At 36.7% G+C, this 13,305-nt stretch overlaps 1 protein-coding gene across 3 annotated transcripts in view; it reads right to left on the bottom strand.

Annotated features, from left to right (window-relative positions):
• The window catches only part of Dach2 (dachshund family transcription factor 2), a 489,161-nt gene that overhangs the window by 123,548 nt on the left and 352,308 nt on the right, over window positions 1-13,305 (bottom strand). For all 3 annotated transcript variants that reach the window (XM_029473281.1, XM_021153319.1, XM_021153320.1), the window contains one exon: window positions 4,852-5,010. In XM_029473281.1, coding sequence (XP_029329141.1) covers window positions 4,852-5,010 — 159 coding nt within the window. The remainder of the gene's footprint in view (window positions 1-4,851; window positions 5,011-13,305) is intronic.

The following is a 13,305-nucleotide window of genomic DNA, read 5'->3' as shown; positions in this document are numbered from 1 at the left end:
CTGTGATCCATCCAATAGCTGACTGTGAGCATCCACTTCTGTGTTTGCTAGGCCCCGGCATAGTCTCACAAGAGACAGCTATATCTGGGTCCTAAATGTAAGTTATCTAATGCCCCAAATAAAGTTTGTTATTATATAAGATTTTACTCTGTCTCATTTTAAGGCCCCACCTTTCCAAGTTCACAGAGCCAACTAGAACAACAATCACTGATAATTCAGATAGTTTACAGTTTATAAATTTGTTAACATTTTCCTTATATATTATCATTTTTAGAACACTACATCTTAGGTAAATAAGCTATGAATTTTCTTTTTCAGTTGGATTCTTTTTAATAATAAAATAAAATATAATTTGATAAGATAAAACAAAAACTAATAATAATAATAAGGAAAGCAAATAGAGAAGAGTCTAAGAAAATGTACAAGAAACAGATTCAGTTGCAGAGACCCACTCTTTTGTATACTCTGGGGTCCCCCTAAAATAATAAATTCTAAGACATAATAAATACACAAAGGACAATCTTTTGCTTCCTCTTCCACAGTGTTTCCTGAGACCTGAGGCAGAGGATTAATGGAGATATTAGCTGAGTATTCCAAGGTTTCTTATTATGTGCATAATGTTGCCTATGAGTCTATTTTCATTCCCGTCTGCTACATGAGAAAGCTTCTCTGATGATGGATGATAAAGGCACTGATATATGAGTATAGCAGAATGTCACTGGAAGTCATTTCATTGCTATAATTTTTGTTGTCATTGTTTAGACCAGTGATACTTGGTTTTACTCTAGGTACAGGCTATCTACTCTCATGTTCATGGTTACCTGAGTAGTGTTAGGTATAGGTTCTATTTTGTGGAGTGGACCTAAGGTCAAATTAGAGATAGGTTGGTGGTTAGTTCCTCCCACAAGTTTTATACCACCAGTGCCCTAACACATCTGCAGATCACCATTGTAAGGTAAAAGGGGTTTATGGCTGCATTGATCTTTACATGTCTCCTTTGGTAACTTGTAGAGTACCTGTTATACCAAAGATATAAGCACATAGGGGTGAAGGCTCTCTGTAGGTACCAGCTCAACTTCTCCATGTTCATTGAGTTGTTTCTTTTCTTCAGTAATAGGGCTTTGCCATTAACTGACAGAGAACAATCTGTGGTCTTGTAAACATTTTTGATTATTTAGAGATTCTCATGGAACCCTTTAACTACAAATCAATTAGATGTAACTTAATTCTGATTTTCTCTTTTCACCAAATGATGCTTTCATAACCAATGAGTCCTTTTTGACTGATGCTAATTTCTTTAAGTATCCTATAGACATTTATCTTTCTTCTTTGGAGAATTTTCTGCTTAGGTCTGTACCCCAGTTTCAATTTCCTTAGTTGTTTTATTTGAGGTCTTTGAGTTCTTTCAAAATTTTGGATACTAAGTTCTCTATCAGATTTGGAATTGGTAATAAAATAATTTCTCCTTCTGTTGGCAGTCACCTTGTCTGAATAATAATGTTGTTTATCAACTTCATGAGGTCCCATTTATTAATTGATAATCACAGTTCCTTGGTAATGGTTTTCTGTTCAGAAAGTCTTTTTTTTTTTTTTTTTGGTTCCAGTGAATTCTGGACTATTCTATACTTTTTCTTCTGTTAGATTTAGTCTATCTGGTTTTATGTTTATGCACTTATTCAGGATAATAAGTATGGACCTATTTAGATTTTTCTATATGTGGCCATCCCACTTTAGTAGTGTTTTTGTTTTGTTTATCAGAAATCATGTGTCCAAAGGTATGTGGACTAATGCTGGGTTCTTTATTTTGATTCCATTGATAAAAGTGTCTGATTCTGTGCGAGTCCTTCATTGGTTTTATTATTATAGTACTGCAGTACAATTTGAGGTCAATGATGGTGTCCAAAATTTTTTTTTATTATTTATTATTGAGGATTATTGGAGCCATCCTTGTTGAGTATGTGTATTTGCATAAGAAGCTAAATATTATTGTTTCAAGATCTACAAAGAATTCTGTTGATATTTTGATTGGGTTTGCATCTAATATGAAGATTGTTTTTTTAGGATGACCAATTTTTATGTTAATCCTACCAATCCATAAGTGTGGGAAATCTTTCTATCTTCTGATATCTTCTTCAAGTTCATTCTTCAAAACTAGATATTTCTATTAAACAAGTTATCACAAGATATTTTATATTATTTGAGGTTATTATGAAGGTTGTTTCTATTATTTCTTGCTCAGTTAATTTGTCAGTTGTATAAAGGAAGTTACTGTTTTTCTACTTCACTGAAGGTAGAATTTTTGGGGTCACTTATGTATACTCCATATCATCTGCAAATAATGATACTTGACTTCTTCCTTTCAAATTCATATCTCCTTAATCTCTTTTGGTTGTCCTGTCACTCTAGCTGAGACTTCAAGTACTATATTAAATAGATAAGGAGAAAGTGAACAGCTTTGTCTTGTTCCTAATTTAACAGAAATTTCTTTGAAGTTTCTCTCCATTGAAAGTAATATTGTCTCTGAGCTTGCTAAATACTGCCTTTATCATCTCCAGGAATGTCCCTTGTATCCCTAATATCTCCAGGACTATTTTCATGACGGGGTGGTAGATTTTGTCAAAGGCTTTTTATGCAAATGATTAGATAATCATGTGATTTTTGTCTTTCAGTTATTTTCGTTTTTATTCTTATTTTTATTTTTTATTTTTGAGACAGGGTTTCTCTGTGTAGCCTTGGCTGTCCTGGAACTCACTCTGTAGACCAGGCTGGCCTCTAACTCAGAAATTCGCCTACCTCTGCCTCCCAAGTGCTGGGATTAAAGGCGTATGCTACCACCACCCAACTTTCAGTTTGTTTTTAATGTTTGATTACATTTATTTGCCTCTGGGATGAAGCCTTTGTGATCATAATGGATAATCTTTTATATACCTTCTTAGGTTTGATTTTTACTTATTTTATTGGAAATTTTGTATCTTTGTTCATAAGAAACATTGGGCTATAATTCTTTCTTTGATGGGTCTTTATGTACTTTGAGTATCACGGTCATTGGGGCTTCATAAAACAAATTGGGCAATATTATGTCTCCTTTGTGGAATAATTTGAAAAGTATTGACATGAGCTCTTCTTTCATTTGGGAAATTTCTATTGACTAATTTCAGGTTCACAAATTACACATTATTCAATAAAATAAATAATGTAACAAGGATCTTTTTCTTTTCTAATGTATCTATTGACTCCTTTTGAGTTTTTAATCTCTGTTTACATCATCTGTGCTTTTATATGTTGTGCCACATTTCCATTACTTCAGCACATTCATCAGGCATGTAAAATAGTCAGTAGGTAATTCTAAAATAGATGCTGTATTTGAATCAGTGCTGGTGTTTCCTTTGTCTTTTTAGACTACACTTAATCTTATTTTCTGTGTATGTATGTGCAGATGTTCTTGTACATGTATATTTCAGGCAAAAGTAAAAATATCCTGCTTTCTTCACTTCTTCAATACCTCTTCACCTTAGTTTTTGAAATATTGTTCTTTCTTCTTCTTCTTCTTCTTCTTCTTCTTCTTCTTCTTCTTCTTCTTCTTCTTCTTCTTCTTCTTCTTCTTCTTCTTCTTCTTCTTTTTCTTCTTTTCTTCTTTTTTAACTGAACCTAGAACACACTGATACTGATAGACTTGCTTCAACAGAGTTTCAGGGATCCAAATTCCTCTGGCCTCATCCCATGGAATGCTCAGATTCTAGACCCACTACTGTGCTCATGTTTGTCATGTGATCTAAGCATGTAGACCTATGTTCTCAAGAACTCATGAGACACTGTATCAATCCTTGGGATGTATTTGAATCATCTTTTCATGAGCTGCATTTTATGGTTGCTGGTTGAAAGTTCCATATGATTTATCAGGTGCATAATGACTGAAAACACTATGTCTTTAGGGAAATGTTTTATGTTGAACAAGATTTGAGTTAGAATAAATTAAGTGTGTAATCGGTGGTATTCAATTTTCCTCTTGTTTCCTTCAGTGTTCTTGTTTCTGCACCCCAGATTTTTTTTTATCTCTCTTGGAAATTCAAATACATGCTAGATGCTTCAACAAACTTTTATTATACAAAGTCCTTATTCTGGTGATGGTATACTATGAAGGGTACCTGTTTCAGAAATCTTCTATTGCTTCAACCCCAGATTTCAACAGGGAATAAAACTCCTAGAAAAAGGAATAATGGGCCTCTTCTCTGGGAAATCTTGTTTATAAGAAATGCAGTACTTTACCTAAGTAAATTAATGAAAGATCTTTTTTTTTTTTTTTGCAGCAGAAAGATATAAGAATATTTTACTTCCTTGTAGAGATCACCTAAATAGAAACATGCACAAATCATCTATATTCATATCCAGAGCAATATTAATCATTATAATTTACCAAACAATTATTCTATACAATTAATTACTAATGTCTTTATCTTTGTCAATTTGTAGCACTTATAATAATCCAAAATAGGTCTATTTACACTGATATCTTATAGGTATAGAAATTGGGACTTATGCCCTCTTGATTACTTCACCAATGTAACACAATTACATAGTTTTGTAAAAATGGAATTTAAAATTCAAGTCAATATCCTGTTTAGCACCTCATACACACTAACATGCTTTTATTTTATTCTTCTGCTTTGCCTTCCCAGTTACCTATACGATATAAATTTCATATTTCCAAAGAAATCACTATTTCTTCCTGTGATTTTGAACTCTTGATACCTTGTTGAAGAGAAATAGACTAAATTTTGCCATTCCAAGATAACTAGAAGTTCTTGCCTTATATTTTTAACACATCCAATTTTGTTGGCATAGTATACGTACGATTGCTTAGCAGGTGATTCTGCTGAAGTGGAGTAAGGGTCGGAGCACCTCCAAGGCCAGGCTGACTAGCAAGTGCTGCATGAGCAATTCCATGTTGAGGTCCAGAAGCAGCAAGTGGAGATTGTATCTTATCTTTATCCCAGGAGGATTCACTTCCACCTAAAAAGAAGTTGAAATGAAAACATTTAAGTTGATGGCTTTAGTATGATTTTTTTTAAATCTTCATTATAGAACTGTAATAAATAGTATCTCTTAATAATGTTTTATTGATCTGCAAACCCACAATCCTACTTTCAAACACATGAGGGCCCACAGACACTGCTTGCTTAGGAGCTACCTTTCTTGGGTAAGTCATATCTTCCTTTTCTCTCCCTTTCTCTCAGACTCTCTGAAATTTGCAAATCCACAAGCCTCATTCCAGACCTGTAGCCTGCATAATCCCCATATGAGCTACCTTCCTTGGGTAAGTAGCTTTTTCCCTTTGTCTTTGCATTCTCCAACACATGGTATATGCTAACTCACAAGCCTAGATCCTGACAAATGGTCTTTAAACATCATCATGTTTAACTTAGCATGCCCATCAACAACCTAACTGATCTCAGGTGACACATTTCTTGCCTCTGGCACCATCTAAGTAAGGGCACATTATTGTATCATACACACAACCAAAGAAACAAGTTCACATGCCTAGGTCAAATCAGAAAAATAAAAACAGGGACCACAACAACATAACTACCACCACCAAAACCAAAATCAATGTCAACAACAAAGCCTTAACCAATACAGCATGACTCCCACAAAACTTACTAGTATTCTGCAGGTGTTCTCTAGTGTAAATTACCTAAATGAATGCCAGAACACACAGTATTTTAAAAAATTATCATAAACTTAATAAAAGAATACAGGAATTTTAAGAAGACATAAAGAAACATTTTATTTAACTTCATTAGAATATCGATAAACGCTACAGTAGTGTTCAAGAAAATATAAATCCACAACTGAATGAAAAATAAACATAAATTGGGATTTAAAAGCTGAATTCAATAAATATATAAAAATATCAAAGATAACAGAAACTGAAGTAGAATTGGAACTGAAAAACTCCATATCCCAGTTAGAAAATTCAGAAAAAAGCTTTACAACTAGAATGAATCAAGTAGAAGGTAGGATAATAGAACTCAAACTTAAAATAGACAATTTATATGAAATAGGCAAAAGAAATTTTAAAAATGTAAAAAGAGGTAGATAGATCACTTGAGTGAGGACAGACCTAGGAAAAGAAAGCGCGAATGTTCTCTCTTATCTGAGGCTCCTATCTCCAAACCTTCAGATTTGGGTACATATGGGAAAATGAAAAACAAAACAAAACAAAACAAAACAAACAAGCAAAAAGTAAATGGAGAGCAGTGCTTGGCTATGGTGTATATGGGGAATGGAGAGAGGAATAGTATGTTATAGGTTATCTGATTGTGAAAATGGGAAAAGTAGGATTCTCTAATCATGTAAGAGGAAGGAGATAAATATGGAGGATAGAAGATGGTAAAAATGAGGACATCTGAAAAATTCATAAGGAATCACATGATTAAGTATCTATCTAAAATAAACTATAACACATCTAAGTATGTGTATAAATAAACATATATAGTTTAAATAAAAATTTCCTAGGCTGACAATGTTCTTTCCAAAAACAAAATACCATTTAATAAAAATCCAATCCCAGGCATGAAAAGCCTGTTTCAAGCTGTTGGTCTTTGTCAAAGAGATACACAAACATCGCAGGCTAGTGTTATTGCTTTTGGTTGTCTCCTAGAAGTGGAAGGTTAATCCCTAGTGTGAAGATAAAATGATATTCTGATACAAGGAATAGGGGTACTTCAGCTGCCAGACCTCAAAGCCTTCTCCCTTCTGGTTAATTTTTATAAAACTGCAATCTGTTATTCAAGCTTCAAAAGTATGGAAGCAAATAAAAGTCCTACCTAAGCTTTGATGCTTATGAACCATAACAGTGATCAGTAGGGTTCAGTATCACGAAGGGTACTTTCTTGGAATACATACTTGGGTGATAACCAACTTAAGACCTGTACTGATGAGTTTTAGTTACACTGCTTTGTGCTCCCAACAGGTGGTACACCTGAAGCCACACATCCAGGGACTCTTTGGGTCCATGAATGAAAGACACAGACACATTAGCTTATTTTTGAAATGCCATGGTTAGCTCAAAGGCTGGGCAGTTCTAATCCTCCATCTGCTACCCCAGGCCCAATGACCACTTACTAAAATTCTTGCATGGCTCCTTGGCTCTCTTGCAGGTCTACATCTGATCTGTCTCCTACTACATCATAGCAATCCTCCTTTTCCTCACCTGCCCCTGTCCTAGCCCTTGCAAATGTAAAGGTCCCTCCCAATCACCCTTTGCCCAGCCATTGGCCATTGGCTCTTTATTGATGGGTCAAAAACCAATTGGGGACAAGGACCCTCAGCATTTGGACACACAGATTCCTGATTAAATCAAAGTATTAGAACCAACCGCCAGCAATGGCCCACTCAACAAGAAGAAATTCTAGACTGGTAATGAAAATCTAGCCAACTCCCCAGAACTTGTTAAGTTAAAGATTGTTGAGGACAGCCTATAACTACTACTTTATTAAACCAACATAATTGCTAACTACATTCAAATTATTTGTGCTTATACCCACAGAATTCTGTTTCTCACCCTTTATCAAAGAAACTTTTCTTTGCAACAGATGGAGAACATTTATAGAACACAACCAATCAAAAATGCAGTTGGGGAGCCAGGGACCAACTGAAACATCTACAACATAACTCTTACACTTAGAGGTCAGGCACCACTGCCGAATAAGGAGAAAAATATTATAAGAGCCAAAGTATTATAGATTTTTCTTTGAGATTATGTTTCCTAATAATAGCAGAAGTGGCATCCACAAAGTATCACCAGCATGACTGACTGCCTAAACATGAGCTGAACAAGGACAACATATATAGGCATGCTAAAATGGATAGAGAAAAGCGTGTGAGCTTGTTCCTGTAACGTGTATGGGCAACTACAGAACGCTAAGAATGGGAAAAATAGTCTCACTCAGGACAAACTAAATGTTGAACCTTGAAAACATATATACAGACTGAGCTGGTTGTATTTGTTCAATATATATATGTATACATTTATGCATATATGTGTAGGTATTCAGACACACATACATACATAGTCACACATATACACACACACACACACAACAAATAATGAACAATTGAAACAGCAAGGAGGGAATATGTGGGAGAGTTTAGAAGAAGGAAAGGGAAAATGATGGAATTTTATTATACTGTGAAAAAATAGAAGTAATATTTTTTAAAGCACAAGATAGGAACATGCACGCAATGTGAGATACCACCTATCTTAGTTAAGGTTTTTATTGCTGTCAAAAATGACATAAACAGAAAGCAAGTTAGGTAGGAAAGGGCTTATGTGGCTTATAATTCCATATCACTGTACTTCACTGAGGGAAATTAGGGCAAGAATCCAAACAGAGCTAGAACCTGGAGGCAGAAGCTGAAGTAGAGGCCATAAAGGGCTACTTGTTACTGGCTTGCTTGTCCTGATTTCTTATAGAACCTAGGAACAGAAAACCCAGGGACAGAAAAATGCACAAGGGAGTAGGGTCCTCACCCATGTATCACCACTTAAGAAAATGCTTCACAGCTAGATCTTATGGAGGCATTTTCTCAACTGACATTCCTTCCTTTCAGCCAACTTCTGTTTTGTACCATGTTGACTGATATATGGCTAGCCAGCACACCACCAAAAGACCATATTTTCAAATATTAACATAGAAAAGGGAGAATAGTCCAATGGCACCAACTAGATCCTTAACAAGAAACTTTCCCAAACTAAAAAAAAAAAAAAAAAACAAAAAAAAACCTATCCATGCAGATTCAAAAAGCACACAAAAACTCAAATATACAAGACTAAAAAGAAAATCTGCATGAGATATCAGAGTCATACCATTAAATATGTAGAACAAATAAGATATTGTGGCAAGAGAATAGACACAAATCATATATTAAGGTAAACACATCAAGCATATTTCTCAGCAGAAACTTCTGGAAGGCAGATATACTCACCACTACACCACAAACACCTCACCAAGTGGATCAAGGACCTCAACATAAAAGTTGATACATTCAATCTAATAGAAGAGAAAAATGGGAAAGAGTCTTGAACTCATTGGCATAGGGGGGAATTTCCTGAGGAGAAATCCAATGACTCATGCTCTAAGATCAAGAATTGATAAATGGAACCTCATAAAACTGGAAAGCTTCTGTAAGACAAATTACATAGCCAATAAGAAAATTTGGCAACCTAGCGACTGGGAAAAATATCCAAAATATTTAAAGAATGCAAGAAGCTAACACCAAAAAGACCAAACAACCCAATAAAAAAAAATGGGCTATAGAACTAAACCGAGAATTCATATCAGAGGAATCTAAAGTGACTGAGAAACACCTAAAGAAGTGTTCAAAGTCCTTAGTGATCAGAGAAATGCAAATCAAAAACACCCTGAGATTCCACCTTACAGGAATCAAAATGGCTAAGATCAAAACCTCAGATGACAACACATATTGTAGAGAATTGTACAAAGAGGAACACTCCTCCATTGCTGGTGGAATTGCAAGCTGGTACAACTACTCTGGAAATCAATATAGAGGCTCCTCAGAAAATTGGAAATAGCTCTACCTGAAGACTCAGCAATACCACTCTTGGGCATATAACCAAAAGATGCCCCACAATTCCACAGGCCCACATGTTCTGTTACATTCATAGCAGCCTTGTTTGTGGTAGCCAGAAGCTAGAAACAACCCAAATGTCCCACCACAGAAGAATGGATACAGAAAATGTAGTTCAATTACACAATGGAATACTGCTCAGCTATTAAGAATGAGGGCATCCTGACCTTTGCAGGCAAATGGATGGAACTAGAAAATATCCTGAGTGAGGTAACTCAGACCCAAAAGGACATGCATGGTATGTACTTACTAATAAGTGGATATTAGGAAAAAAAACACCTAAAACCCAAAAACATACAGAATGCCCAAGATATAGGCCACAGAACTCAAAAAGTTCAACAATCTGAAGGGCCCAAGTAAGGATGGCTCAGTCCCACTTGGGACGGAGAATAATGCAATCACAAGGGGAGGGGGAGGGAGGGTCCTGGGAGGGAAAGGGGAAAGGGGCTGGAGAAGGGCACATGGTATTGAGTGAGGGAAAAAGACTAAAATCCCTGAGGGCCAGCATAAAGAAAGAAAACATGCAACCTTGAGAGGTAGGAGGTTGGTCCAGAATGTACCAGAGAGAGACCTGGGCAGTGAGAACCACTCAGGACTCAAAGACTCAGGACCTTAGATGAAATGCCCTACATTGGGGAGAGGGAACTTTTAGAGCCCACCTCCAGCAGAAAGACAGGGCATCAACTGATGGATGGGGTTGCCATCCCACAGTCAAAACTCTTGCCCATAATTGTTCCTGTCTGAAAAAACTACAGGGATGGAAATAAAGAGAAGCCTGAGAAAATGAAAGTTCAGCAACAGGCCCAAAGAGGGAGCCAGATCAAGGGGAGGTCCCAAGGCCTGACATTATTTCTGAGGCTATGGAGTTCTCACAAAAAAATAGACCTATCATGACTGCCTTCCAAAGACCCAATAAGTAGCTGAAAGAGTCAGATGCAGATATTTGCACCCAACCAATTGACAGAAGCAGCTGACCCCTGTTGTTGAATTATGGAAGGCTGAAAGAAGCTGAGGAGAAGAGTGACCCTGTAGGAAGGCCAGCAGTCTCAGTTAACCTAGACCCCTGAGATCTCTCAGGCACTGAACCACCAACCAGGCAGCATACACCAGTTGACATGAGGTCCCCAACACATCTACAACAGAGGACTGCCAGGTCTGGGTTTAGTCAGAGATAATGCATCTAACCCTCAAGAGACTGGAGGCCCCAGGGATTTTAGAGGTCTGGTGGAGTGGAGGGTCAGGAATGGGGACATCCTCATGGAGACAGAGGGCAGGCAGGAGGTATGGGATGTGGAACCGGGAGGGTAGGCTGGGAGGGTAATAAAATCTAGAGTTTAAAATAAACAAATGTAATAAAATTTAAAAATAAATTAGACAGAATAAATAAATTACAGAGAGAGACAGAGAGAAAGAGAGAAACAGAGACAGAGAGAGATTCTGGAACAAGTTCTAAAACTTGGAGCCTACTCCAAGTTCTAAAAGACCACTATTCACAACCTATTATACTATACCCAGCAAAAATATCTACCATAGGTGAAAGAAAAACTTTCCATCATCCAAACAACCTAAAATGTTTTATAGCCAACAAAAATAAATGCTAATAACAATACTAGAAGCAAATGTTCAAACTAAAGAGACCCTAGAAAGAAAACAAATGAAGCTATAATTTAATAAAAAATAAATCACAACTAAAAGAACTAGCTCAGGAAAACATCAAAATGTCTGAAATGTACAAACAACTTTTGATAGTAACTCAATAAACTCTTCTACCCAAATGTCTAAAAGTATACAATCTACACAGCAGCATATGGGCATGTCTCTAAAATGGACCATATGCTAACATACAAAGTTAGACTTTACAAATATACAGATATTGAAAAATCCATGATTCCTATGTGATCTTTATGCAATAAAATATAAAATTAACAACAAATAAAACTCTACTGAAAATAATAGAAATTAAGCATAATAGAAAATTATAAATCAATAAAGTATTCCAAGAACTAAATAAACATGAAAACAGCACCAAAACAAAATGAAACAAAAACCTCGGGGACAAACAAAAAACAATTCTAAGAGGAAAAATTTCACCCCCTAAGTGCTCACATAATATTCAGAAAGAGTACAAATTCCATAGTGGAATACCAGGACAGAGAAGCAGGAGTGGGTGGGTTGGTGAGCAGGGGCAGGAGGGATGGGATAGGGGGGTTTTGGAGGAGAAACTAGGAGAGGGGATGACATTTGAAATGTAAATAAAGTATCTAATAAAAATATATAATATTAACAAAAGAAAGAGCACAAATATATGACTTAATGATGCAACTCAAGAATTTGGGGGTAGGAGACAAACCAAAGCTATTAAACAGAAAGAAATAATAAAAATCAAAGCAGAAATTAATGAAATAGAAACTCTAACACTATCAACAGACCCTTGGCCCAATTAATCAAAATAAAGAAATGAATGGAAATATGCAGATTCTGTGGGTAGGGAACCCTCTAGAAAGTCCTAGAGACCTGAAATAAGAGCGACTGTCAGGTAATAATGGGGGTGGCTCTAGCTAAAATACTTAACAGTAGGGAAAGGTGAAGTGAAGAGACCACCTCCAGTAGAAAGACAGGGCCCTAAGTAGAGGGACAATGTTACCAACCCACCATCAAAATATATGACCCAGAATTGTTCCTGTCTAAAAGAACTGCAGGGACAAAAATGGAGAAAAGACTGAATGAAAGATTGTCCAATGACAGGCCCAACTTGGGATCCATATCATGAGGGGACACCAAAGCCTGACACTATTACTGATGCTATGTTGTACTTGCAGTCAGGAGCCTATGATGGCTCTCCTCTGAGCATCTCTGCCAGCAGCTGAGACAGATGCAGATACTTACACCCAACTATTGGACTGAAGTCAGGGTCCCCTATGATTGAGTTAAAGGAAGGATGGAAGAAGGTGAAGAAGTTGGTGACCTCATAGGAAGACCAGCAATCTCAACTAACTCATACCCCTGGGAACTCTCAGAAACTGAGCCACCAACCAGGCAGCATACATTGGATGGTCCAAGGCAAGCCTCCCCAATACTGCACAAATGTAGAAGAGGACTGCCTGGTCTGGCCTCTCTTGTGGAAGATGTGCCTAATCCTCCAGAGACTTGAGGTCCCAGGGAAGAGGGATGCCTGGTCAGGGAGGGGTCACCCTGTCTCAGAGGCAATGGGAGGAGGAATGTGATGAGGAACTGTGGAAGGGGGTACTAGGAGGGAGGCAGTGTCCAGAATGTAAATAAATAAATTAATTATTTTAAAAAATTAATCCAGGAAAAGAAGGAGCTGATATAAACTGGGATGTATAGTTGTAATTATTGATTTCATCACTGCATGACTAAAATCCTCCTCTTCTTTCACATGGTCCTAAATTCAAATCCAGGACATTTTGGGGGAACGGCTTTTCAAGATGTGCAGCCCCATGACATTCCCTTGACACTCCACTTACTGGATTTCCAGAAAAGGTAGCTAGCCATCACTAACTCAGGTCTTTGGAATTTTCCACCCTTGGCTTATAAAAAAGGTTAAAAAAATAATGTCTCAAAACAAAGTAAATGGAAAGAAGAGAAGAGAAGAGAAGAGAAGAGAAGAGAAGAGGAGAGGAGAGGAGAGGAGAG

This window comes from Mus caroli, chromosome X (genome assembly GCF_900094665.2).
Source record: "Mus caroli chromosome X, CAROLI_EIJ_v1.1, whole genome shotgun sequence".
In the NCBI taxonomy this organism is placed as follows: Eukaryota; Metazoa; Chordata; class Mammalia; order Rodentia; family Muridae; genus Mus; species Mus caroli.
The sequence above is the reverse complement of the archived record's forward strand: the minus strand, read 5'-3'. Positions and strand labels throughout refer to the sequence as shown.